Source organism: Pseudophryne corroboree, chromosome 7 (genome assembly GCF_028390025.1).
Source record: "Pseudophryne corroboree isolate aPseCor3 chromosome 7, aPseCor3.hap2, whole genome shotgun sequence".
In the NCBI taxonomy this organism is placed as follows: Eukaryota; Metazoa; Chordata; class Amphibia; order Anura; family Myobatrachidae; genus Pseudophryne; species Pseudophryne corroboree.
This window is the reverse complement of record NC_086450.1, coordinates 129,251,027-129,277,622: the sequence shown is the minus strand read 5'-3', so window position 1 is coordinate 129,277,622 and position 26,596 is coordinate 129,251,027. Positions and strand designations below refer to the sequence as shown.

General features: G+C 51.7%; 1 protein-coding gene across 2 annotated transcripts in view; it reads right to left on the bottom strand.

The window, feature by feature from the left end:
- LOC134944781 (dipeptidyl peptidase 4-like) overlaps window positions 1–26,596 on the bottom strand; it is a 203,694-nt gene that overhangs the window by 118,289 nt on the left and 58,809 nt on the right. Inside the window, exon 1 of one of the 2 annotated variants that reach the window (XM_063933635.1) lies at window positions 25,216–25,372. The exons of the other annotated variant lie outside the window; for it this stretch is intronic. Coding sequence (XP_063789705.1) covers window positions 25,216–25,225 — 10 coding nt within the window. The 5' untranslated portion in view covers window positions 25,226–25,372. Of the gene's footprint in view, window positions 1–25,215; window positions 25,373–26,596 lie in introns of those variants that run through there. 2 annotated transcript variants of the gene reach the window in all.

The window sequence follows — 26,596 nt, the reverse complement described above, 5'->3', positions numbered from 1 at the left end:
CACTGGTAGTGTGAGATAGTTCTTATGATCTTCTAGATGGAAAGTCCTTACCAGGCCCGGCTGTAGTAATGGAGATAACCCAGGATTGTACCAGCTGGTGTTCCAGGAAGAGCTGGGTTGCTGAAGGTAAAACAGCTGCTGTGGATACTGGCTGGAACCAGACTGTTGTTAGCACGGAGTGGATACTGGCTGGAACCAGTTAAATAATAAATGAACTTTGGGAGCGATGAAATGTGAACTGAAATGTAGAACTTGAGAGCGGAGAAATAATAATTCCGGTGGAGAGTGGTAAAGTGTAGAAAGGACACCGGCCCTTTAAGGGAAGCTGTACTCTGCTGGAAGCTGAGGCTGGAAGCAGGTAGTGTTGTAGCTGGAAACAGATGAATCCACAATGGATTGGAGAGTCAGGCTACACCGCAGGTGGAATGCTGGTGCGGGTCTCTATGGTGGAAGTCTTGAGACAGGAGCTGGAACCTGGAAGACAATCATAGAAGAGAGACAAACAGGAACTAGGTTTGACAACCAAAGCACTGACGTCTTCCTTGCTCAGGTACAGCTTACTTATACCTGCAGCAAGGAAGGGGTTGGCTAGGCAATTATGCAAATCAACAACACAGACAGCAGATTGGTGGAAATGATCAGATGACAGAATCCAAGATGGCTGCGCCCATGCAGACACTTGGAGGGAAGTTTGGTTTGTAATCCATGTGGTCTGGGAAACAGTAATGGCGGCGCCGGCCACCGGAGACAGGAGACGCCAGGCTGATAGATGCACATTTAACCACGCGGGCACAGCGGAGGCCGCGGCTGATGAAAGGACCACTCTGCATGTGGAAACTCAGGAACAGCGGAATCCGGTCCTGGAACGCTGAGCCCGCCTTAGGAGGCATCTGAAGGGTAAGTAATGGCGTCCAGATACCCGGATCGTGACAGCACCCCCCCCTTTAGGAGTGGCCCCAGGACACTTCTTAGGCTTTAAAGGAAACTTTGCGTGGAAATTTCGGACCAAGGCAGGAGCATGGACGTCAGAGGCATTGGTCCAAGAGCGTTCTTCAGGACCATAGCCCTTCCAGTCAATGAGATACTGAAGTTGACCGTAACGGTGACGTGAGTCCAGGATCTTGGCCACTTCATACTCAACGCCTCGTTGAGTTTGGACTTTCGGAGTTGGTGGAAGTGAGGAATGAAACCGATTCAAGATTAGCGGTTTCAACAGGGAAACATGGAATGTCCTGGGTATTTTTAAGAAGGGAGGTAACTGGAGTCTGTAAGCAACAGGATTGATGACTTGATCAATTTTAAAAGGACCGATGTAGCGAGGTGCAAACTTCATACTGGGAACTCTTAACCTCAAATTCTTCGTGGATAACCATACCCGATCACCCACCTTAAGAGCGGGAACTGCTCGACGCTTCTTATCCGCAAACTTCTTGTACCTGAACGATGCCTTGAGCAGAGCTGATCGTACGCTCTTCCAGATATTGGCAAACTGATGCAAGGTGATATCCACTGCGGGAACAGAAGTTGCTGGAAGCGGTTGGAACTCAGGGACTTTAGGGTGGAATCCAAAGTTGGTGAAGAATGGTGTTGAGGAAGATGAAGAATGATACTGGTTGTTATGACAGAACTCGGCCCAGGGAAGTAATTGAACCCAGTCATCTTGAGAGGAGGACACATAGATGCGGAGGAAGGCCTCCAAGTCCTGATTCACCCTCTCAGTTTGACCATTGGTCTGAGGATGGTAAGCCGTGGAAAACTTTAACTTGACTTGGAGGACTTGACATAAACTTCGCCAGAATTTGGCTGTGAATTGAACTCCTCGATCTGAGATAATTTCTTCTGGAAGACCGTGGAGTCGGAAGATCTCTTGTATGAATACTTGAGCCAACTTGGAAGCTGACGGAAGACCGGTGAGAGGAATGAAGTGTGCCATCTTGGTGAACCGGTCAACTACCACCCAGATGGTATTGAACTTGTTGCACATGGGCAAATCTGTAATAAAATCCATCGACAAATGGGTCCATGGTCGACGGGGAACAGATAGTGGAACCAGTTGCCCCGCAGGCGACTGGCGGGATACTTTATGTTGAGCACACTTTGGGCAAGATGCAATAAACTCCAAAACGTCCTTTTTCAGAGTTGGCCACCAATAGGACCTAGAGATAAACTCCAGGGTTTTTTGGATACCTGTATGTCCGGCAAAACGGGAAGCATGGGCCCAATGCATGAGCTTCTTCCTTAGTGTCGGCTTCACAAAACTTTTCCCTGATGGGGGCGTAGAGTCCATCCCTACCGTGGAGAATGCCAACGGATTTATAATAGGATGCTTGTCTGAAGACTCTGACTCATTTTCTTGCTCCCATGAGCGGGAAAGGGCATCGGCCTTGCGATTCTGAGAGCCCGGACAGAACTGGAGTTTAAAGTCGAACCTGGAAAAGAAAAGTGCCCATCTGGCCTGACGAGGGTTGAGACATTGTGCGCCTTTTAGATATAGAAGGTTCTTGTGGTCTGTAAGGATGGTGATTGAATGAGAAGCTCCCTCCAACAGATATCTCCACTCCTCTAGAGCGAGCTTGATGGCTAGCAACTCCTGGTCGCCAATGGCATAGTTGCGCTCCGCTGGGGAGAACTTCCGTGAGAAGAAACTGCAAGGATGTAAATGACCATCTTTAGCCCTCTGAGATAACACCGCTCCTACTCCAACGGAGGAGGCATCCACCTCTAAGATGAAAGGAGAGTCGATGTCAGGCTGTTTCAGGACAGGTGCAGAGATGAACCTCTGTTTTAAAAGATGAAAAGCTTGCATGGCTTCTTCAGACCACTTGGACGGGTTAGCACCCTTCTTGGTGAAAGCAGTAATAGGCGCCACAATGGTGGAAAAGTCTCGTATAAACTTTCGGTAATAATTGGCGAACCCTAAGAACCTCTGGACCCCTTTGAGGGTTAAGGGTACCGGCCAATTCTGGATTGCTTGTAGTTTCTCAGGATCCATCTCTAGTCCGGAACCGGACACAATGTACCCTAGAAACGGAATGGACTTGACTTCAAAGACGCATTTCTCTAATTTGCAGTAGAGATGATTGACACGGAGACGGGACAGAACCTCCTTTACCCAGAAACGATGTTCCTCTAAATCGTTGGCAAAAATGAGGATATCATCTAGATAGACCACGACATGACGGTATAGAATGTCTCTGAAGATCTCATTGACGAAATGCTGGAAGACAGCTGGAGCATTGCTCAATCCGAAGGGCATGACGAGGTACTCATAATGTCCGTCACGGGTGTTAAATGCGGTCTTCCACTCGTCACCCTCACGGATCCGGATGAGATTGTATGCACCTCTCAGGTCCAGCTTTGTAAAGATGGTAGCTCCGCTAACTCTGTCAAAGAGCTCAGTAATCAGGGGTAAAGGATAGCGGTTCTTGATGGTAATGTCGTTCAAACCTCTGTAGTCGATGCACGGCCGCAGACCACCATCTTTCTTCTTTACAAAAAAGAAGCCTGCGCCGGCTGGAGAAGAAGAAGGTCGAATGAACCCCTTTGCTAGGTTCTCTTTAATGTATTCCTCCATAGAATGTGTCTCGGGGAGAGACAACGGATAAGTTCGGCCTCGAGGTGGAACCTTCCCTGGAACGAGATCAATCGGGCAGTCCCATTCTCTATGAGGAGGAAGGATATCAGCAGAAGCTTTACTGAACACATCCGTGAAATCTTGATATGGAGGAGGTGGAACATCAGACGACCTGGGGGAGGAAGAACAGACAGGCAACACTTTAAACAAACATGTCTTAGTACAGGAGGAACCCCATGCCAGGATTTGCGTAGTCGTCCAATCAATTGTAGGATTGTGAAGACGGAGCCATGGAAGGCCCAGAACCACAGGATGTGTGGCTCTTGGAATCACTAAAAATGAAATAAGTTCGGAATGAAGAACTCCCACTCTCAGACGAACTGGTAGAGTCCTTAGAGAAATAACTGTATCAAAAATTTTACTGCCATCCACAGCAGTTAAGGAAAAGGACGAAGGAAGTCTCTCGGTGGGTAGGGACCACCGTTTAACATAGGCTTCAGTAATAAAGTTCCCAGCTGCTCCGGAATCCAGGAGGGCAATGACGTTCTGATAACGTTGAGCAACTTGAAGCGAGACTGGGAGGTTACAATCTTGAGGAGATGGAGAGGAGATCATTACTCCTAGCCGGCCCTCTCCTTGGCGAGCTAGGATTTGGAGTTTCCCGGACGTTTGGGACAGGCATTAATGGTGTGAGACGGAGCTGCACAATACAGACAGAGAAACTCGGAGAGACGTCTTCGGCGCTCAGCAGGAGTTAAACGGGAATGGCCAATTTGCATGGGTTCATCTGTAGTTGGTGACAGTTGGCGAGGAGGAGGAGTAGAAGATTTTGGAGCAGATGATCTTCCACGCTCAGTTGCTCTCTCTCTGAAACGTAAGTCAACTTTCGTACAAAGTGAGATTAGCTCATCTAACTTGGAGGGTAAGTCTCTGGTAGCTAACTCATCTTTAATACGCTCGGATAAACCATGCCAGAATGCAGCATACAGGGCCTCGTCGTTCCATGCCAGTTCGGATGCCAGGATCTGGAACTGTATAAGATATTGTCCTACAGTACGTGATTCCTGGCGTAAACGGAGAATCTCAGACGAAGCTGAAGTTACCCGGCCTGGCTCGTCGAAGATGCGCCTGAATGTTGACACAAATGCAGTGTAAGAAGATAGCAGGGTGTCGGACCTCTCCCATAACGGTGATGCCCAATCAAGGGCTGAGCCACTGAGAAGAGAAATAATGTAGGCAATTTTTGTACGGTCACTGGGAAAATTGCCAGGTTGTAGCTCAAACTGAATCTCACACTGGTTGAGAAATCCCCTGCAGAATCTTGGAGATCCGTCAAATTTTGCTGGCGTTGGAAGATGAAGACGTGGAGCAGAAATGGGTAAGGTGGGTGGGGTTATAGCTGGAGTCACTGTGGTTGACGCACCAGACGCGCCTGATCCACGGAGAGTTGTCTGAATCCCATCCAGCCGAGTAGAGAGATCCTGGAGACAGCGGATGATGTGGCCCTGTGCAGCCTCCTGATGTTCTAGTCGGGCTGCCAGTTCTTGCATCGGCCTGGCCGCTTGATCCTGGTCTCCGGCTGGATTCATTAGGTCAGTGCTTACTGTCACAACTGAGGGCCTGAGCTGACGGGAGGCAGCCTCAGTTGTAGGGGCTGAGATGTACCGGAACCTGGGAGGTTGTATCAGACCCCTGGACATGTAAGTAACATGAATAATAACTGCCCGAAGGCGTGACCACGACAACTTAGATAAAAGTCAATGATGTTTATTATGACAACTCCGCATCACAGCAGCAATAAAAGAAAACGTAAAAGTCAGCAAAGAATAAATACAGTTCCTGAGTACTACAGCATGGCAGGAGCCACAGGGCACTGGTAGTGTGAGATAGTTCTTATGATCTTCTAGATGGAAAGTCCTTACCAGGCCCGGCTGTAGTAATGGAGATAACCCAGGATTGTACCAGCTGGTGTTCCAGGAAGAGCTGGGTTGCTGAAGGTAAAACAGCTGCTGTGGATACTGGCTGGAACCAGACTGTTGTTAGCACGGAGTGGATACTGGCTGGAACCAGTTAAATAATAAATGAACTTTGGGAGCGATGAAATGTGAACTGAAATGTAGAACTTGAGAGCGGAGAAATAATAATTCCGGTGGAGAGTGGTAAAGTGTAGAAAGGACACCGGCCCTTTAAGGGAAGCTGTACTCTGCTGGAAGCTGAGGCTGGAAGCAGGTAGTGTTGTAGCTGGAAACAGATGAATCCACAATGGATTGGAGAGTCAGGCTACACCGCAGGTGGAATGCTGGTGCGGGTCTCTATGGTGGAAGTCTTGAGACAGGAGCTGGAACCTGGAAGACAATCATAGAAGAGAGACAAACAGGAACTAGGTTTGACAACCAAAGCACTGACGTCTTCCTTGCTCAGGTACAGCTTACTTATACCTGCAGCAAGGAAGGGGTTGGCTAGGCAATTATGCAAATCAACAACACAGACAGCAGATTGGTGGAAATGATCAGATGACAGAATCCAAGATGGCTGCGCCCATGCAGACACTTGGAGGGAAGTTTGGTTTGTAATCCATGTGGTCTGGGAAACAGTAATGGCGGCGCCGGCCACCGGAGACAGGAGACGCCAGGCTGATAGATGCACATTTAACCACGCGGGCACAGCGGAGGCCGCGGCTGATGAAAGGACCACTCTGCATGTGGAAACTCAGGAACAGCGGAATCCGGTCCTGGAACGCTGAGCCCGCCTTAGGAGGCATCTGAAGGGTAAGTAATGGCGTCCAGATACCCGGATCGTGACAGCAGCACTCCTTTAAAAAAAAGTCTGAACTTCCCGCAGGGAAGCCAGTTCTTTTTGGAAGAAAATCGACAGAGCCGAAATCTGGACCTTAATGGACCCCAATTTGAGGCCCATAGTCACCCCTGACTGTAGGAAGTGCAGGAATCAACCCAGTTGAAATTCCTCCATTGGGGCCTTCCTGTCCTCACACCAAGCAACATATTTTCGCCATATGCGGTGATAATGTTTTGCGGTCACGTCCTTCCTGGCTTTGTTCAGCGTAGGAATGACTTCCTCCGGAATGCCCTTTTCCTTCAGGATCCGGTGTTCAACCGCCATGCCGTCAAACGCAGCCGCGGTAAGTCTTGGAACAGACAAGGCCCCTGCTGCAGCAGGTCTTGTCTGAGCAGTAGAGGCCATGGGTCCTCTGAGATCATTTCTTGAAGTTCTGGGTACCAAGCTCTTCTTGGCCAATCCGGAACAATGAGTATAGTTCTTACTCTTCTCCTTCTTATTATCCTCAGCACCCTTGGTATGAGGGGAAGAGGAGGAAACACATAAACCGACCGGTACACCCACGGTGTCACTAGAGCATCCACCGATATCGCCTGAGGGTCCCTTGACCTGGCGCAATAGTTTTCTAGCTTTTTGTTGAGGTTTGTAATCAGCCGGAAGACTTCTGGATGAAGTCCCCACTCTCCCGGGTGGAGGTCGTGTCTGCTGAGGAAGTCTGCTTCCCAGTTGTCCACTCCCGGAATAACACGTGATTTTCCGCCCATCTGAGAATCTTCATGGCTTCTGCCATCGCCATCCTGCTTCTCGTGCCGCCCTGTCGGTTTACATGGGCGACCGCCGTGATGTTGTCTGGGTGAATCAGTACTAGCTGACTTTGAAGCAGGGGTCTTGCCTGACTTAGGGCATTGTAAATGGCTCTTAGTTCCAGAATATTTATGTGTAGGGACATTTCCTGGCTTGACCATAGTCCCTGGAAATTTCTTCCCTGTGTGACTGCTCCCCAGCTTCGAAGGCTGGCGTCCGTGGTTACCAGGACCCAGTCCTGTATGCCGAATCTGCAGCCCTCCAGAAGATGAGCACTCTGCAGCCACCACAGTAGAGACACCTTGGTCCTTGCAGACAGGGTTATCCTCTGATGCATCTGAAGATGCGATCCGGACCACTTGTCCAACAGATCCCACTGAAAGATCCGTGCATGGAACCTTCCGAACGGAATTGCTTCGTAAGAAGCTACCATCTTTCCCAGGACTCGCGTGCAGTGGTGCACCGACACCTGTTTTGGTCTTAAGAGGTCTCTGACTAGCGATGACAACTCCTTGGCCTTCTCCTCCGGGAGAAACACCCTTTTCTGTTCTGTGTCCAGAACCATCCCCAGGAACAATAGACGTGTTGCAGGAACCAGCTGCGACTTTGGAATATTCAGGATCCAGCCGTGCTGTTGTAGCACCAGCCTAGAGCAAGTGCTACTCGGATCAACAACTGTTTCTTGGACCTCGCCTTTATCAGGAGATCGTCCAAGTACGGGATAATTATAACTTCTTTTTTTCGCAGGAGTATCATCATTAACTTGGTAAACACCCTCAGTGCCGTGGACAGACCAAACGGCAGCGCCTGGAATTGGTAATGACAGTCCTGTACCACAAATCTTAGGTACACCTGGTGAGGAGTGTAAATGGGGACATGCAGGTAAGCATCCTTGATGTCCAGTGATACCATGTAATCTCCTTCCTCCAGGCTTGAGATAACCGCCCTGATTCCATCTTGAACTTGAACCGTTTTATATACGTGTTCAAAGATTTTAAATTTAAAATGGGTCTCACCGAACCGTCCGGTTTCGGTACCACAAACATTGTGGAATAGTAACCCTTTCCTTGTTGAAGGAGGGGTACCTTGACTATCACCTGCTGCGAATACAGCTTGTGAATTTGCCTCTATCACAGCCTCCCTGTCCAAGGGAGATGTTGGCAAGGCAGATTTTAGGAAACGGCGAGGGGGAGACGTCTCGAATTCCAGCTTGTATCCCTGAGACACTACTTGTAGAATCCAGGGATCCACCTGTGAGCAAGCCCACTGACCGCTGAAGCACTTGAGACGGGCCCCCACCGCACCTGGCTCCACCAGTGGAGCCCCAGCGTCATGCTGTGGACTTAGCGGAAGCGGGGGAGGACTCTTGTTCCTGGGAACTGGCTGTATATATATATATATGCACACACACTCATGTATATACATGCATATACATGTATACACAAATACACGTATGTACATGTTTATGTATGTATAATACACTGATAGAGTACATTATATTTATGAATTAATTGCTTCCCGATTCTGCAGCAGCATCATCAGCACCACCAGTGTTACTCACAGTCACTTCACACTGACTGCTGCACAACACATCACTTAATTTCTGGGCCGCCCGCCACCTGGTGAAGAGACATGGGAGATGAAGGACCAGCAGTGCCACGTTGAGCGGAAGTATTGTGAATTAGTTACCCACACACTCCTTGTGACACCTGCTCCCCGTCTGCCCTCCCAGCAGCGGTGGTGGGAGGTACAGAAATGAGCTGCAGGCTAGGCTCCACTGATCACACACTCAGCGATCACTGTGCTACAGCAAGCGTGGCGTGCAGCGGTGCTGGACATTAGGGAGTGCCTGTGCGCACCAGGCACCCCCTGTACACACGCCTATGCGCTACCACCCCCCATATGCCACACTACATCACTATGCTATAGCCCTCCCATATGCTGCACTTCATAGTTACACTATACCCCCCATACAACATACTACATCACCACATTACACTACTCACAATAAAATTAAAACATCCCAGTTCCTCATTCTTAATAAGCTCACGTGAGTTCTCTCCCCAACGGAGCTCCAGACCAAGTAACAATGAAGACACCAGCAGCGTGTAGGGGGCAGGCCTGGTCCACTTGTCAGGAGAGAGCAGTCACTGGAGGGTAAGAAGGGGGCGGGGCCTAGTCCTACAGACGGGAGAGAGCACAGACAGGAGAGAGCAAGGTACAGGGGTAGAAGAGGACGGCTGATGTGAAGAAGGGGGAGGGGCCTATTCTTACAGGCTCTCAAAATTCGACTTTTTAAAATTCGACATTTGACAAATTCGACTTTTCTGCAATGGTACAAATGCAGCAGTTCGACAAAAGTATATTCAATTGAAGTTTGTAAATTCGACAACAGTGCTTTTAAACAGTAAATTCGTAATTTTCAATCCACCACACTTTGCAGGCGGAATCTAATAAAAAAATTAAAACATGTTTTTTTTGCTGTTTTTTGGGGGGTAATAGCATATCTATTTATATTAGAAGGGATTAGGTACTTGGTTTGTCTTTTTTGGAGGCACAAGTATTATTTATATATTTTTTAAAAGATTATTATTTGTTTGTTATTTTTAAATGGAATGTGAAAAACCCGGAAAAAAAATTTGCGTGGGGTCCCCCCTCCAAAGCATAACCAGCCTCGGGCTCTTCGAGCCGATCCTGGTTCTAAAAATCCGGGGGAAAAACGGACAGGGGATCCCCCGTATTTTTAAAACCAGCACCGGGCTCCACTAGCTGGACAGATAATGCCACAGCAGGGGGTCACTTTTATACAGTGCCCTGCGGCCGTGCCATTAAATATCCAACTAGTCACCCCTGGCCGGGGTACCCTGGGGGAGTGGGGACCCCTTCAATCAAGGGGTCCCCCCCCCCCCAGCCACCCAAGGGCCAGGGGTGAAGCCCGAGGCTGTCCCCCCCATCCAAGGGCTGCGGATGGGAGGCTGATAGCCTTGAGAAAATTGAAAGAATATTGTTTTTTCAAGTAGCACTACAAGTCCCAGCAAGCCTCCCCCGCAAGCTGGTACTTTGAGAACCACAAGTACCAGCATGCGGGAGAAAAACGGGCCCGCTGGTACCTGTAGTTCTACTGGGGAAAAAATACCCAAATAAAAACAGGACACAGACACCGTGAAAGTATAACTTTATTTCACACCTGCCGACACACACATACTTACCTATGTTGACACGAAGCAGTCGGTCCTCTTCTCCCAGTAGAATCCACGGGTACCTGAAAATAAAAGATAATTATACTCACCTGATCCAGGTTCCAGATTAAATCCACGTACTTGGCAAAACAACAAACCGAACACCCGGACCGAAAGGGGTCCCATGTTTACACATGGGACCCCTTTCCACGAATGCAGACATCCGAATCTCGCGGGAATCAGCGGGATGATGACGTTCGGGCGCGCTCGGGTTAGCCGAGCAAGGCGGGAAGTTTCGAACCTGCCTCGGACCCATGTAAAATGGGTCAAGTCCGGAGGGTCCGGATTCCGACGAACCGAACCCACTCATCACTAGTATGTACGTGTGTGTCAGGTGTCGTGCGTGTACGTGTGTGTGTGTCAGGTGGCGCGTACCTACATGTGTGTATGTCAGGTGCTGTGCATGTGTGTACGTACACGCGTGTATGTGTCAGGTGCCACGCGTGTACGTGTGCGTGTGCGTGTGTGTGTGTGTGTGCCAAGAGCAGCACGTGTACATGCGTGAGGGTGTCAGGAGCCACGCGTATACGTACATACGTGTAGGTGTCAGGTGCAGCACGTATACATACATACGTGTGTGTGTCAGGAGCCGAGCGTGTACGTACATGTGTGTGTGTCAGGAGCAACACGCGTGTGTGTCAGGAGCCACGCGTGTGCATACGTGTGTGTGTGTGTCAGATGCCACACGTGTACGTACGTACGTACGTACGTGCGTGCGTGCGTGTCAGGTGCCGCGCGTGTACGTGTGTGTGTGTGTGTGTGTGTGTGTGTCAAGTGCCGCGTGTGTACGTACGTATGTGTGTGCCTGGAGCCGCGCGTGTACATACATGTGTGTGTGTGTTTCAGGTGCTGTACATGTATGTGTGTGTCTCAGGTGCTGTACGTGTATGTGTGTATCTCAGGTGCTGCATTTGTATGCGTCAGCTGCCACGTGGGTGTCAGGTGTTGAGCGTGTATGTGTTTGTGTCAGCTGTCGCATCTGTATGTGTGCGACTGTCAGGTGCTGCGCGTGTATGTGTGTGTCAGGTGCTGCATGTATATATGTGTGTGTTAGGTGCTGTTCATGTATGTGGGAGTGGCAGGTGCTGCATGTGTATATATGTGTGAGTGGCAGGTGCTGCGTGTGTATACGAGTGTGTGTGAGGTGCTGCGAGTGTATGTGTGTGTTAGGTGCTCTGAGTGTATATGATTGTGTGTCAGGTGCTGTGCGTGTGTGCGTTAAATGCCACATGTATATATGTGTGTCAGGTGCTGCGTGTGTGTGTGTCAGGTGCTGCATGTCTGTATGTGTGTGGGTGTGTCAGGTGCTGCATGTCTGTGTGTGGGTGTGTCAGGTGCTGCATATCTGTGTGTGGGTGTGTCAGGTGCTGCATGTCTGCGTGTGTGTGTGTCAGGCGCTGCATGTCTGCGTGTGTGTTTCAGGCGCTGCATGTCTGCGTGTGTGTGTGTGTGTCAGGCGCTGTATGTCTGTGTGTGTGTGTCAGGCGCTGCATATCTGTGTCAGGTGCTGTGTGTGTGCGTGTCTGCGTGTGTGTGTCAGGTGCTGCGTGTCTGCGTGTGTCAGGTGCTGCGTGTCTGCGCGTGTGTCAGGTGCTGCGTGTCTGCCAGGTGCTGCGTGTCTGCGTGTGTGTCAGGTGCTGCGTGTCTGCGTGTGTCAGGTGCTGCGTGTGTGTCAGGTGCTGCGTGTCTGCGTGTGTGTCAGGTGCTGCGTGTGTCAGGTGCTGCATGTCTGCGTGTGTGTCAGGTGCTGCGTGTGTGTCAGGCGCTGCGTGTCTGCGTGTGTGTCAGGTGCTGCGTGTGTGTCAGGCGCTGCGTGTCTGTCAGGCGCTGCGTGTCTGCGTGTGTGTCAGGCGCTGCGTGTGTGTCAGGCGCTGCGTGTGTGTCAGGCGCTGCGTGTCTGTCAGGCGCTGCGTGTCTGCGTGTGTGTCAGGCGCTGCTTGTGTGTCATGTGCTGCATGTCTGCGTGTGTGTGTCAGGTGCTGCATGTGAGTATGTCAGGTGCTGCGTGTGTCAGGTGCTGCGTGTGTGCCAGGTGCTGCGTGTCTGCGTGTGTGTCAGGCGCTGCGTGTCTGCGTGTGTGTCAGGCGCTGCGTATCTGCGTGTGTGTCAGGCGCTACGTATCTGCGTGTGTGTCAGGCGCTGCGTGTGTGTCAGGCGCTGCGTGTCTGTGTGTGTGTCAGGCGCTGCGTGTCATGTGCTGCATGTCTGCGTGTGTGTGTGTGTCAGGTGCTGCATGTGAGTATGTCAGGTGCTGTGTGTGAGTGCGTGTGTCAGGTGCGTGTGAGTGTCAGGTGTGTGCGTGTGTGTCAGGCGCTGCCTGTGTGTCAGGCGCTGCCTGTGTGTCAGTGTCAGGCGCTGCCTGTGTGTCAGGCGCTGCCTGTGTGTCAGGCGCTGCCTGTGCGTGTGTGTCAGGCGCTGCCTGTGCGTGTGTGTCATGCGCTGCCTGTGCGTGTGTGTCAGGCGCTGCCTGTGCGTGTGTGTCAGGCGCTGCCTGTGCGTGTGTGTCAGGCGCTGCGTGTGAGTGTGTGCATGTGTGTCAGATCCGTGTGAATGTTAGGTACTGCATCTGTGTGTGTGCGTGTCAGGTGCTGCGTGTGTGTCAGGCGCTGCATATGCGTGTGCGTGTATCAGGTACTGCGTGTGAGTGCGTGTGTGTCAGGTCCGTGTGAGTGTAAGGTGCTGTGTGTGTGTGTGTGTGAGGTGCTGTGTGTGTGCGTGTGTGTCAGGCGCTGCATATGCGTGTCAGGCATTGCATGTCTGTGTGTGTCAGGCGCTGCGTGTCTGGGGGGGGTGGCCGGACACACAGCAGAGAGGGGGGGGGTGGCTGGACACACAGCAGAGAGGGGAGGGTGACCGGACACACGGCAGGGAGGGGAGGGGGTAGGGGGTGTTCGAACACAGCGGGAAGAGGGGGGGGGGTTGCCGAACACACAGCAGGGGAGGGGAGGGTAGGCCGGACACAGCAGGTGAGGGGGGGGGATGGACACACAGCAGGGAGGGGGGGTAGGCAGGACACACAGCAGGGGAGGGGAGGGGGGGTAGGCCGGACAAACAGCAGGGAGGGGGGGGGTAGGCCGGACAAACAGCAGGGAGGGGGGGGGGGGTAGGCCGGACACACAGCAGGTGACGGGGGGCTGGACACACAGCAGGTGAGGGGGGGGGCTGGACACACAGCAGGGAGGGGGGGGGGGAAGGCCGGACACACAGCAGGTGAGGGGGGGGGGTAGGCGGCTGGACACACAGCAGGTGAGGGGGGGGGGGTTAGGCCGGACACAGCAGGGAAGGGGGGGTAGGCCGGACACACAGCAGGGAAGGGGGGGGGTAAGTCCGGACACACAGCAGGGGAGGGGAGGGTGGACAAACAGCAGGGGAGGGTAGACAGACAAACAGCAGGGAGGGGGAGGGGGGGGCGGGCATACAGCAGGTGAGGGGGGGGGGGTAGGCCGGACACACAGCAGGTGAGGGGGGGGGGGTAGGCCGGACACACAGCAGGTGAGGGGGGGGGTGGCTGGACACACAGCAGGTGAGGGGGGGAGCTGGACACACAGCAGGTGAGGGGGGGGTGGCCTTATTATAATAACCGTGTGGGGGAGGAGTCTGCGGCGGTGGGTGAATGAGATGTGGGGGGGGGGTAGGCCGGACAAACAGCAGGGAGGGGAGGGGGGTAGGCCGGACACACAGCAGGTGAGGAGGGGGGGGCTGGACACACAGCAGGTGAGGGGGGGGGGGCTGGACACACAGCAGGGGGGGGGCGGGGGAGTAGGCCGGACACACAGCAGGGGAGGGGAGGGTGGCCGGACACACAGCAGGGAGGGGGGGAGGGGTAGGCCGGACACACAGGGGGGGGGTAGGCCGGACACACAGCAGGGAGGGGGGGGGGTAGGCCGGACACACAGCAGGGGAGGGGAGGGTGGCCGGACAAACAGCAGGGGGGGGGGGGTAGGCCGGACACACAGCAGGGAGGAGGAAGGGTGCCCGGAGACACAGCAGGGAGGAGGGAGGGTGGCCGGAGACACAGCAGGGAGGAGGGAGGATAGACGGACACACAGCAGGGAGGGGGGGGGTGGCCGGACACACAGCAGGGAGAAGGGTTGGCCGGACACATAGCAGGGAGGAGGGAGGGGGGGGGGGGGGTTGGCCGGACACATAGCAGGGAGGAGGGAGGGGGGGGGTTGGCCGGACACACAGCAGGGAGGGTGGCCGGACACACAGCAGGGAGGAGGGAGGGTGGCCGGACACACAGCAGGGAGGAGGGAGGGTAGACGGACACACAGCAGGGAGGGGGTGGCCGGACACACAGCAGGGAGGAGGGAGGGGGGTTGGCCGGACACACAGCAGGGAGGAGGGAGGGGGGTTGGCCGGTCACACAGCAGGGATGAGGAAGGGTAGCCGGACACACAGCAGGGAGGGGGGGGGGGTGGCCGGACACACAGCAGGGAGGGGGGGGGGGGTGGCCAGACACACAGCAGGGAGGAGGGGGGGGGGTTGGCCGGACACACAGCAGGGAGGGGGGGGGGTGGCCGGACACACAGCAGGGAGGAGGGAGGGGGGGGTTGGCCGGACACACAGCACGGAGGAGAGGGGGGGTGTAGCCGGACACACAGCAGGGAGGGGGGGATGGCCGGACACACAGCAGGGAGGGGAATTTGGAGTCTGGCTATAGGTGCACATTACGTGGGGGGGGGGAGGGGTTGGTGAGCTGGAGGATAAGTAAAACAGCTGACACGACATGGGAGTTGGAGTGCCAGCAGGTCACACTAGTGTACACAACACATAACAGGGGGGAGGTGTTGGGAAGAGGTGCGGAGCAGGGAATTGAGCAGTGCTGGGAGTGGCAAGTAATTGCCAGTCAGCCTTGTGCTGGGCACATCCAGACGTTGATCACATGCCACTGTTTTCTTACCCAGACACCTCTGCCGCTGTGTGCTAGATCTGTGAGTGCGCCTCCCCCCTCTCTTCTCCACGCCACTGTGACTGGCCTGGCAGAGCTGTCTTCATTGAAGCAGCGGGGGAAGGGGTGGTAGAATGCAGGTGTCCGGGTCTTCTCCCCCTATAAGGTGCTGTTTCCAAGGTCCGCTGGAGGGGGAGTGGCCAAAGTGTTTCATCAGCCCCTCTACACCGCCGCAGCTCCCGGCCTCCCAGAGTACACCTTCCTCCTCGGCTCCTCCTCCCTTTCCTAAGAAAGTAATGAAGAAGGGGTCGGGGCCTATTCCTGCAGACGGGAGAGACGGAGAGCACACTCGGGAGAGAGCAAGGTACAGGGGAAGAAGGGGGCGGGCTGAGTAAAAAAGGTGCGGGGCCTATTCCTACAGATGGGAGAGATCACAAATGGCAGAAAGAAAGATACAGGGGATGAAGGGGGCGGGCTGAATGAAGAAGGGGGCGGGTCCTATTCCTGCAGATGGAGAGAGACAGGGGGGGGGGGGGGGTTGGAACATAGAGAGGAGAATCAGAGAATTGGGAGATCAGAGAGGCGGGTTGGAGGGGGGATCGGAGTGCTCTTGCTGCTTGTGAACCTGTAGCGGAGGAGGAGGATGGGGACCCAGAGTCTGGTGGCGGAAATTGTGGGTGGTGGGCCCAGGTGCAGAAATATGCTTTGGGCCCCTCTCCTCAAGTTCAAAATATGTTGCTTGGTAGTGGAGAGAGAGAGTGAGAGGACTACAGGGAGAGGCAGTGGGTGAAGGGTAGAAGATGACAGGGAGAGGTAGTGGGTGAAGAGGAGAGGGTTAAAGGTAGAGGCAGTGGGTGAAGGGGAGGTGGTTAAAGGTAAAGGCAGTGGGTGACGGGGAGACAGAGGGTGACAGGAGAGGTAGTTGGTGACGGGGATAGGGGGACAGGAGAGGCAGCAGGTGATAAGGAGAGGGTGACAGGGAGAGGTTTAATGGTTACAGGGAAAAACAGTGGGTGACTAGGAAGAGGCAGAGTGTGACAGGGAGAGTTAGAAGGTGACGAGAATTAGAGTGTGACAGGGTGAGGCTCAGGATGACAGAGTGGGTGAAAGGAAGAGACGGTGGGTGACTGGGAGAGAGTGGGTAACAGGTAGAGGGTGACGGGGAGAGGCAGAGGTGAAGTCTTTATAGGAGGGAGTCAAGGGGGTAAAATAAGAATTTACTTACCGATAATTCTATTTCTCGGAGTCCGTAGTGGATGCTGGGGTTCCTGAAAGGACCATGGGGAATAGCGGCTCCGCAGGAGACAGGGCACAAAAGTAAAGCTTTCCGATCAGGTGGTGTGCACTGGCTCCTCCCCCTATGACCCTCCTCCAAGCCAGTTAGGTACTGTGCCCGGACGAGCGTACACAATAAGGGAGGAATTTTGAATCCCGGGTAAGACTCACCAATCACACCGTACAACTTGTGATCTAAACCCAGTTAACAGTATGATAACAGGGAGCCTCTGAAAAGATGGCTCACAACAATAATAACCCGATTTTTGTAACTATGTACAAGTATTGCAGATAATCCGCACTTGGGATGGGCGCCCAGCATCCACTACGGACTCCGAGAAATAGAATTATCGGTAAGTAAATTCTTATTTTCTCTATCGTCCTAGTGGATGCTGGGGTTCCTGAAAGGACCATGGGGATTATACCAAAGCTCCCAAACGGGCGGGAGAGTGCGGATGACTCTGCAGCACCGAATGAGAGAACTCCAGGTCCTCCTTAGCCAGGGTATCAAATTTGTAGAATTTAGCAAACGTGTTTGCCCCTGACCAAGTAGCTGCTCGGCAAAGTTGTAAAGCCGAGACCCCTCGGGCAGCCGCCCAAGATGAGCCCACCTTCCTTGTGGAATGGGCATTTACATATTTTGGCTGTGGCAGGCCTGCCACAGAATGTGCAAGCTGAATTGTATTACACATCCAACTAGCAATAGTCTGCTTAGAAGCAAGAGCACCCAGTTTGTTGGGTGCATACAGGATAACAGCAAGTCAGTTTTCCTGACTCCAGCCGTCCTGGAACATATTTTCAGGGCCCTGACAACATCTAGCAACTTGGAGTCCTCCAAGTCCCTAGTAGGTGCAAGGCACCATAATAAGCTGGTTCAGGTGAAACACTGACACCACCTTAGGGAGAGAACTGGGGACGAGTCCGCAGCTCTGCCCTGTCCGAATGGACAAACAGATATGGGCTTTTTTGAGAAAAAACCACCAATTTGACACTCGCCTGGTCCAGGCCAGGGCCAAGAGCATGGTCACTTTTCATGTGAGATGCTTCAAATCCACAGATTTGACTGGTTTTAAACCAATGTGATTTGAGGAATCCCAGAACTACGTTGAGATCCCACAGTGCCACTGGAGGCACAAAAGGGGGTTGTATATGCAATACTCCCTTGACAAACTTCTGGACTTCAGGAACTGAAGCCAATTCTTTCTGGAAGAAAATCGACAGGGCCGAAATTTGAACCTTAATGGACCCCAATTTAAGGCCCATAGACACTCCTGTTTGCAGGAAATGCAGGAAACGACCGAGTTGAAATTTCTTTGTGGGGCCTTCCTGGCCTCACACCACGCAACATATTTTCGCCACATGTGGTGATAATGTTGTGCGGTCACCTCCTTTCTGGCTTTGACCAGGGTAGGAATGACCTCTTCCGGAATGCCTTTTTCCCTTAGGATCCGGCTTTCCACCGCCATGCCGACAAAACGCAGCTGCGGTAAGTCTTGGAACAGACATGGTACTTGCTGAAGCAAGTCCCTTCTTAGCGGCAGAGGCCATAAGACCTCTGTAAGCATCTCTTGAAGTTCCGGGTACCAAGTCCTTCTTGGCCAATCCGGAGCCATGAGTATAGTTCTTACTCCTCTACGTCTTATAATTCTCAGCACCTTAGGTATGAGAAGCAGAGGAGGGAACACATACACCGACTGGTACACCCACGGTGTTACCAGAACGTCCACAGCTATTGCCTGAGGGTCTCTTGACCTGGCGCAATACCTGTCCCGTTTTTTGTTCAGACGGGACGCCATCATGTCCACCTTTGGTATTTCCCAACGGTTTACAATCATGTGGAAAAAACTTCCCGATGAAGTTTCCACTCTCCCGGGTGGAGGTCGTGCCTGCTGAGGAAGTCTGCTTCCCAGTTTCCATTCCCGGGATGAAACACTGCTGACAGTGCTATCACATGATTTTCCGCCCAGCGAAAAGTCCTTGCAGTTTTTGCCATTGCCCTCCTGCTTCTTGTGTCGCCCTGTCTGTTTACGTGGGCGACTGCCGTGATGTTTTTCCCACTGGATCAATACCGGCTGACCTTGAAGCAGAGGTCTTGCTAAGCTTAGAGCATTATAAATTTACCCTTAGCTCCAGTATATTTATGTGGAGAAAAGTCTCCAGACTTGATCACACTCCCTGGAAATTTTTTCCTTGTGTGACTGCTCCCCAGCCTCTCGGGCTGGGCTCCGTGGTCACCAGCATCCAATCCTGAATGCCGAATCTGCGGCCCTCTAGAAGATGAGCACTCTATAACCACCACAGGAGAGACACCCTTGTCCTTGGATATAGGGTTATCCGCTGATGCATCTGAAGATGCGATCCGGACCATTTGTCCAGCAGATCCCACTGAAAAGTTCTTGCGTGAAATCTGCCGAATGGAATTGCTTCGTAGGAAGCCACCATTTTTACCAGGACCCTTGTGCAATGATGCACTGTTTTTTAGGAGGTTCCTGACTAGCTCGGATAACTCCCTGGCTTTCTCTTCCGGGAGAAACACCTTTTCTGGACTGTGTCCAGAATCATCCCTAGGCACAGCAGACGTGTCGTCGGGATCAGCTGCGATTTTGGAATATTTAGAATCCACCCGTGCTGTTGTAGCAGTATCCTAGATAGTGCTACTCCGACCTCCAACTGTTTCCCTGGACTATGCCCTTATCAGGAGATCGTCCAAGTAAGGGATAATTAAGACGCCTTTTCTTCGAAGAAGAATCATCATTTCGGCCATTACCTTGGTAAAGACCCGGGGTGCCGTGGACAATCCAAACGGCAGCGTCTGAAACTGATAGTGACAGTTCTGCACCACGAACCTGAGGTACCCTTAGTGAGAAGGGCAAATTTGGGACATAGAGGTAAGCATCCCTGATGTCCCGGGACACTATATAGTCCCCTTCTTCCTGGTTCGTTATCACTGCTCTGAGTGACTCCATCTTGATTTGAACCTTTGTAAGTGTTCAAAAAATTTTTAGAATAAGTCTCACCTAGCCTTCTGGCTTCAGTACCACAATATAGTGTGGAATAATACCCCTTTTCTTGTAGTAGGAGGGGTAATTTAATTATCACCTGCTGGGAATACAGCTTGTGAATTTTTTCCCATACTGCCTCCTTGTCGGAGGGAGACCTTGGTAAAGCAGACTTCAGGAGCCTGCGAAGGGGAAACGTCTCGACATTCCAATCTGTACCCCTGGGATACTACTTGTAGGATCCAGGGGTCCTGTACGGTCTCAGCGCCATGCTGAGAACTTGTCAGAAGCGGTGGAACGCTTCTGTTCCTGGGAATGGGCTGCCTGCTGCAGTCTTCTTCCCTTCCTCTATCCCTGGGCAGATATGATCTTATAGGGACGAAAGGACTGAGGCTGAAAAGACGGTGTCTTTTTCTGCAGAGATGTGACTTAGGGTAAAAACGGTGGATTTTCCAGCAGTTGCCGTGGCCACCAGATCCGATGGACCGACCCCAAATAACTCCTCTTCCTTTATACGGCAATACACCTTTGTGCCGTTTGGAATCTGCATCACCTGACCACTGTCGTGTCCATAACATCTTCTGGCAGTTATGGACATCGCATTTACTCTTGATGCCAGAGTGCAAATATCTCTCTGTGCATCTCGCATATATAGAAATGCATCCTTTAAATGCTCTATAGTCAATAAAATACTGTCCCTGTCAAGGGTATCAATATTTTTAGTCAGGGAATCCGACCAAGCCACCCCAGCTCTGCACATCCAGGCTGAGGCGATCGCTGGTCGCAGTATAACACCAGTATGTGTGTATATACTTTTTATGATATTTTCCAGCCTCCTGTCAGCTGGTCCTTGAGGACGGCCCTATCTATAGACGGTACCGCCACTTGTTTTGATAAGCGTGTGAGCGCCTTATCCACCCTAAGGGGTGTTTCCCAACGCGCCCTAACTTCTGGCGGGAAAGGGTATACCGCCCATAATTTTCTATCGGGGGGAACCCACGCATCATCACACACTTTATTTAATTTATCTGATTCAGGAAAAACTATGGTAGTTTTTTCACATCCCACATAATACCCTCTTTTGTGGTACTTGTAGTATCAGAAATATGTAACACCTCCTTCATTGCCTTTAACGTGTGGCCCTAATAAGGAATACGTTTGTTTATTCACCGTCGACACTGGATTCAGTGTCCCTGTCTGTGTCTGTGTCGACCGACTAAAGTAAACGGGCGTTTTAAAAACCCCTGACGGTGTTTTTGAGACGTCTGGACCGGTACTAATTGTTTGTCGGCCGTCTCATGTCGTCAACCGACCTTGCAGCGTGTTGACATTATCACGTAATTCCCTAAATAAGCCATCCATTCCGGTGTCGACTCCCTAGAGAGTGACATCACCATTACAGGCAATTGCTCCGCCTCCTCACCAACATCGTCCTCCTACATGTCGACACACACGTACCGACACACAGCACACACACAGGGAATGCTCTGATAGAGGACAGGACCCACTAGCCCTTTGGAGAGACAGAGGGAGAGTTTGCCAGCACACACCAAAAACGCTATAATTATATAGGGACAACCTTATATAAGTGTTTTCCCTTATAGCATTTTTTATATATTTCTAACGCCAAATTAGTGCCCCCCCTCTCTGTTTTAACCCTGTTTCTGTAGTGCAGTGCAGGGGAGAGCCTGGGAGCCTTCCCTCCAGCCTTTCTGTGAGGGAAAATGGCGCTGTGTGCTGAGGAGATAGGCCCCGCCCCTTTTTCGGCGGCCTCGTCTCCCGCTCTTAACGGATTCTGGCAGGGGTTAAATATCTCCATATAGCCTCCGGAGGCTATATGTGAGGTATTTTTAGCCAAAATAGGTATTCATTTGCCTCCCAGGGCGCCCCCCTCCCAGCGCCCTGCACCCTCAGTGACTGCCGTGTGAAGTGTGCTGAGAGGAAAATGGCGCACAGCTGCAGTGCTGTGCGCTACCTTTAGAAGACTGAGGAGTCTTCTGCCGCCGATTCTGGACCTCTTCTTACTTCAGCATCTGCAAGGGGGCCGGCGGCAAGGCTCCGGTGACCATCCAGGCTGTACCTGTGATCGTCCCTCTGGAGCTGATGTCCAGTAGCCAAGAAGCCAATCCATCCTGCACGCAGGTGAGTTCACTTCTTCTCCCCTAAGTCCCTCGTTGCAGTGATCCTGTTGCCAGCAGGACTCACTGTAAAGTAAAAAACCTAAGCTAAACTTTTCTAAGCAGCTCTTTAGGAGAGCCACCTAGATTGCACCCTTCTCGGCCGGGCACAAAAATCTAACTAGCTTGGAGGAGGGTCATAGGGGGAGGAGCCAGTGCACACCACCTGATCGGAAAGCTTTACTTTTGTGCCCTGTCTCCTGCGGAGCCGCTATTCCCCATGGTCCTTTCAGGAACCCCAGCATCCACTAGGACGATAGAGAAATTGGGTTTAAAGGGTTCACTGGGATTCGGTATGTGTGTGCGAGAGAGTAAGACAGAGAGAAAAAAGGAGAGACATGGAGATTAGACATAGAGATACATACATGTATGTCTGTGTGAGAGATATGTATGCGTGTGTGAGAGATATGCATATGTGTGTGAGAGATATATATATATATGTGTGTGTGAGAGAGAGCGATATACAGCATATGTGTGTGCGAGACAAAAAAAATTAGAAAGACATGGATAGAGAGAGAGACAGAGCGATCTATATGTGTGTGCGAGTGAGACAGAAAAATGAGAAAGACATGGGGCGGGATGTACTAATGTACATCGCCGCCCTGCGCCATGATGCTGATCGCATATGTACTCAGCATTGCGGAGGACAGCTCTTCCGATAAGAGCTGTCCTCCGCGATGCGCAGCGGCAGCCTGACTTCCGGGATTCGGCCCCAGAAGTCAGTCTGTGCATGCGCAGGGAGACGGGGGTGGCCGCAGGGCATGCTAGGAGGGATCCGATTAGATCCCTCACACAGCGCCGCGGAGAGAAGCCCCATAGGCTTCTATGGACGTACCCCACCGCGGCGCTGTCCTGCCGGCCTGGGGTTAGTACATCCGGAAAATGCGGTAAACAGGGAGTTTACCGCATTTTCCGCTTAGTACATCCCGCCCATGGAGAGATAGAGAAAAAGAGAGACAGAGAAATAGAGAGAGTGAGAAACAGACAGACATGGATAGAAACAAAGAGAGAAAGACATGAAAAGAAAAACATGTATGTGTGTGAGAGAGATATGTATGTGTCTGAGAGAGACAGAAACATGTAGTGAGACATGGGGAGACAGAGCAAAAGGGAGAGACAGAGACAGAAAAAGGGAGAGAGACACAGAGAGACAGAGAAAAGGAGAGAGACAGACATGGAGAGATAGAGAGACAGAAATGGAGAGACAGAGAAAAAGAGACATGAAAAGACAAACATACTGTACGTATGTGTGAGAGATGTGTACAGTGTGTGTGTGTGTGTGTGTGTGTGTGTGTGTGTGTGTGTGTGTGTGTGTGTGTGTGTGAGAGAGAGAGAAAGGTGTGTGTGTTAGACAGAAAAATGAAGAGAGACATGAGGAGACAGACAGGGATAGAGACAGAGAAAATGGGATATTTACAGAGACAGACATGAAGAGAGAGAGAGACATGAAAAAAAAGAGATACAGAGAAAAAGAGAGACATGAAAAGAGAGAGAGAAACAGACATGGAGAGACAGAGTGATATGAAAAGAGACAAGAAAAGAGTCATGAAAAGAGAGAGAGAGTGAGATATCAAGAAAGAGACATGAAAAGAGAGAGACACATGAAAAGACAGAGACAGGAAGAGAGAGAGATGGACATAAGAGAAAGAAAGTGATAGACATGAGAGAGAGACATGAAGAGAGATATGAAAAGAGAGACACACAGAGGAGAAACATGGAGAGACATGAAAAGAGAGAGGGAGAGAGACACATGAAAAGAGAGAGACACATGAAAAGAGAGATACAGAGAAAAAGAGAGACACATGAAAGGAGATATGAAAACAGTGAGAGACACATGAAAAGAGACATGAAGAGAGAGATACACATGAAAAGAGAGAGAGACATGAAAAGAGAGAGACACAGACATGGAGTGAGAGAGACATAGATTGACATGTAAAGAGTCATGAAAGAGAGATATGAAAAGAGAGAGATGAAGAGACAGTGAGAGACATGAAAAGAGAGAGATACAGAGAAAAAGAGAGACACACATGAAGAGAGACTTGAAAAGAGAGATAGGCACATGAAAAAAGAGAGATACAGAGAAAAAGAGAGAGAGAAAGACATGGAGAGAGAGACAGACAGAGTGACATGAAAAGAGACAAGAAAAGGGCGCTATGAAAAGAGAGTGAGAGATCAAGAAAGAGACATGAAAGGAGAGACACATGAAGAGAGAGACACACATACACATCAAAAGAGAGATAGGCACATGAAAAGTGAGATACAGAGAAGAAAAAGAGCCAGACACATGAAAGAGAGAGTAAAGGCCCGTACACACTGGTCGATGTATCGGCCGTTCTCTTGAACGGCCGATACATCGCGGGACCGTCGGCCAGTGTGTACGGGCGATACGTCTGTGAACTCCGTCGTTCACAGACGTATCGCGGCGGCCGCGCAGCACAGCCGACAGCCAATATATCTATCGATATATTGGCGCGTCGCTGTGTGTGTACGGGGCGGTCGTCCGACCGCCCGTACACATGCTGCGGCGGCCGGCGGTGATTGACAGGTGAACTGGGCGGGCGCGAGCGCCCGCCCAGTTCATGACGTCAGTCCCCCGACGGATCGGGCTGTGTGTATGCACAGCACACTGCCCGATCCGTAAAAAGATATATCTGCAGATCAATTGATCTGCAGATATATCTAATAGTGTGTACCCACCTTAAGACACATGAAAGAGAGAGTAAGACACATGAAAAGAGGCAGAGAGGACAACACCATCACCCTCCACACCCCTAGATAGACAATGTAGCACAATCTTTTCCTCCAGCAACGCCCCCTCTCCCCCCCCCCCCCATAGACAGACACTTCTCTTCCCATAGACAGACAGCACAATCACCCCCCCTTCCACAGGCAGACAGGACAACACCATCACCCCCCCCTCAACACAGACAGCTTTGCACCATCTTTTCCCCCAGCATGACCCTTCTCTCCCCTGCCTAGCCAGACAGGCGCAGCACCATCATTCCCGGACAGCACATGGGCACCATCGTTCCTCTTGGTCAACCTTCTGGCCGCGCGAGCTTCCGAAAAGGGGGCGTGACCTACGAAAAGGGGGCGTGGCTTCGTGGGAGGACCCGCGATCGCGAGTCACGCCCCCGTTTTCGTCACTGAGGGGGCATGCCCAGCGCTCTGTGAGCTGCTGGCATGCCCCCTCTCCCTCTGTCTGCACTGAATAGACGCTGTGCGCATGCGCACAGCGTCTATTCACCGCTGCTCTGCTAAGCAGGGCAGCGGGTGACAGAGCCTCCCAACTGCCCCCCCCCCACCGCGGGACACTGCGGCCCGCGGGTGGGACAGCGGGACAGTCCCCAAAAAACGGGACTGTCCCGCGAAAATCGGGACAGTTGGGAGGTATGATGATGGAAGTGACCAGGGCCGGAGGGTGATGGAGGTGACCAGGGGTGCTATGTATAAGGCTTACCGGGGGACATGGACTCAGGAAAGCTTCTCTGCTCTCTTTATTTTCGCGCCGGGGCCGGTCACTAGATCATGACGTCGAACCCGGCAATAGCAGCCTGTCTGTGAGAGGGGATGAGGACGGTAAGAGAATGGGAGGAGATGTGAAGAGAGGGGAGTGGGCTCCCTCTTCCTCCTCCAGCTAGACGCCTCCTCCTCCTCCTTTATTACAGACCACAGCCGTGCGTGCCCAGCAATACATTCATAAAGATAAGTCAGTATAATTAAGTTTGACACATATGGGCCCCTTCATTACCATGGGCCCCTGCGCATTGCACCCCCTGCACCAGTGGAAGTTCCGCAGCTGCAGTGCTAGGCTGCGTCTATAATGACGGGATAAATACTGCACAGTGCTAAGCACTTTTGAACTTCCCGCCCCTGGCTGACTGTGCTGTGATCACGTGGTGTAGGAGCCGGCCCTGCCACCGCTCCTACACCACGGAACAATAAAACTAACGTGAGCCGTGCCAAGGGCCTATAATTATCACACTATGCCCCCAGTAACCCCAAAACACCCCCTTACCCCACTGTATCACCCAAGTGTAGGCCGTTCCCCTCCAGTTTACCAACAAAAACCAGAGGCGAGGAAAAAGTCGTCCATGTTAGTACACCCAAGTGAAGCTGCCACTGTACACCCCCTGCTGGCGGCCACTGCGCAGCCGCAACAAATTGAAAAGCCCTATCATTATAATGGGCATATTTTTACTTAATAAAAAAAAAACTATAACTTCTGAAAAACCACAACCCCAAAAGGCACTACACTGGGACATACTCTATCTAATAAAACAAACCCCTAGTCTTTCTTTGTCCTCTACCCTGAGTTATGCCTTCCCAAAAATCTCCTCATTCACTCTATAGGAAAACGGTGTCAATAAGCCAACAAGGAAGTAGCAGAAAAAACTGACAGTTGGAACTTTAGGTTACTCCCAATTCCTCATTTTTTATTATTTTGCCCTGAAATTTGGCATGCAGCACCGGTGACGATTCTACGCTCCATGCCAAATTTCAGCTCAGTACGTCCAATCAGTTTTGAGGTGTAGCCCCTCAAATACCATGCCCCATCTCAGAAGTTCCCTATGGGAGAATTCCGTTTGTTCGATTCAGCCTTAATATAAGGGCACGACCGTGCCCTTATAATACACTGGTCATCTTTCAGCTGACTACAAGTAATTTTTTAACCTCTATTGATGTTTTAAAGGTTATTCACATTCAGTGGCGGATTTAGGGGGGGGGCACAAAGGCACGTGCCCCCCCTGTCATTTTTAATAGATTTTTGCTTCTTTTTTTTTTTTTTTTTTTTTTCGCGCGGTGCGGCGCGGTCACCCACCCGACATGATGATGCTCCA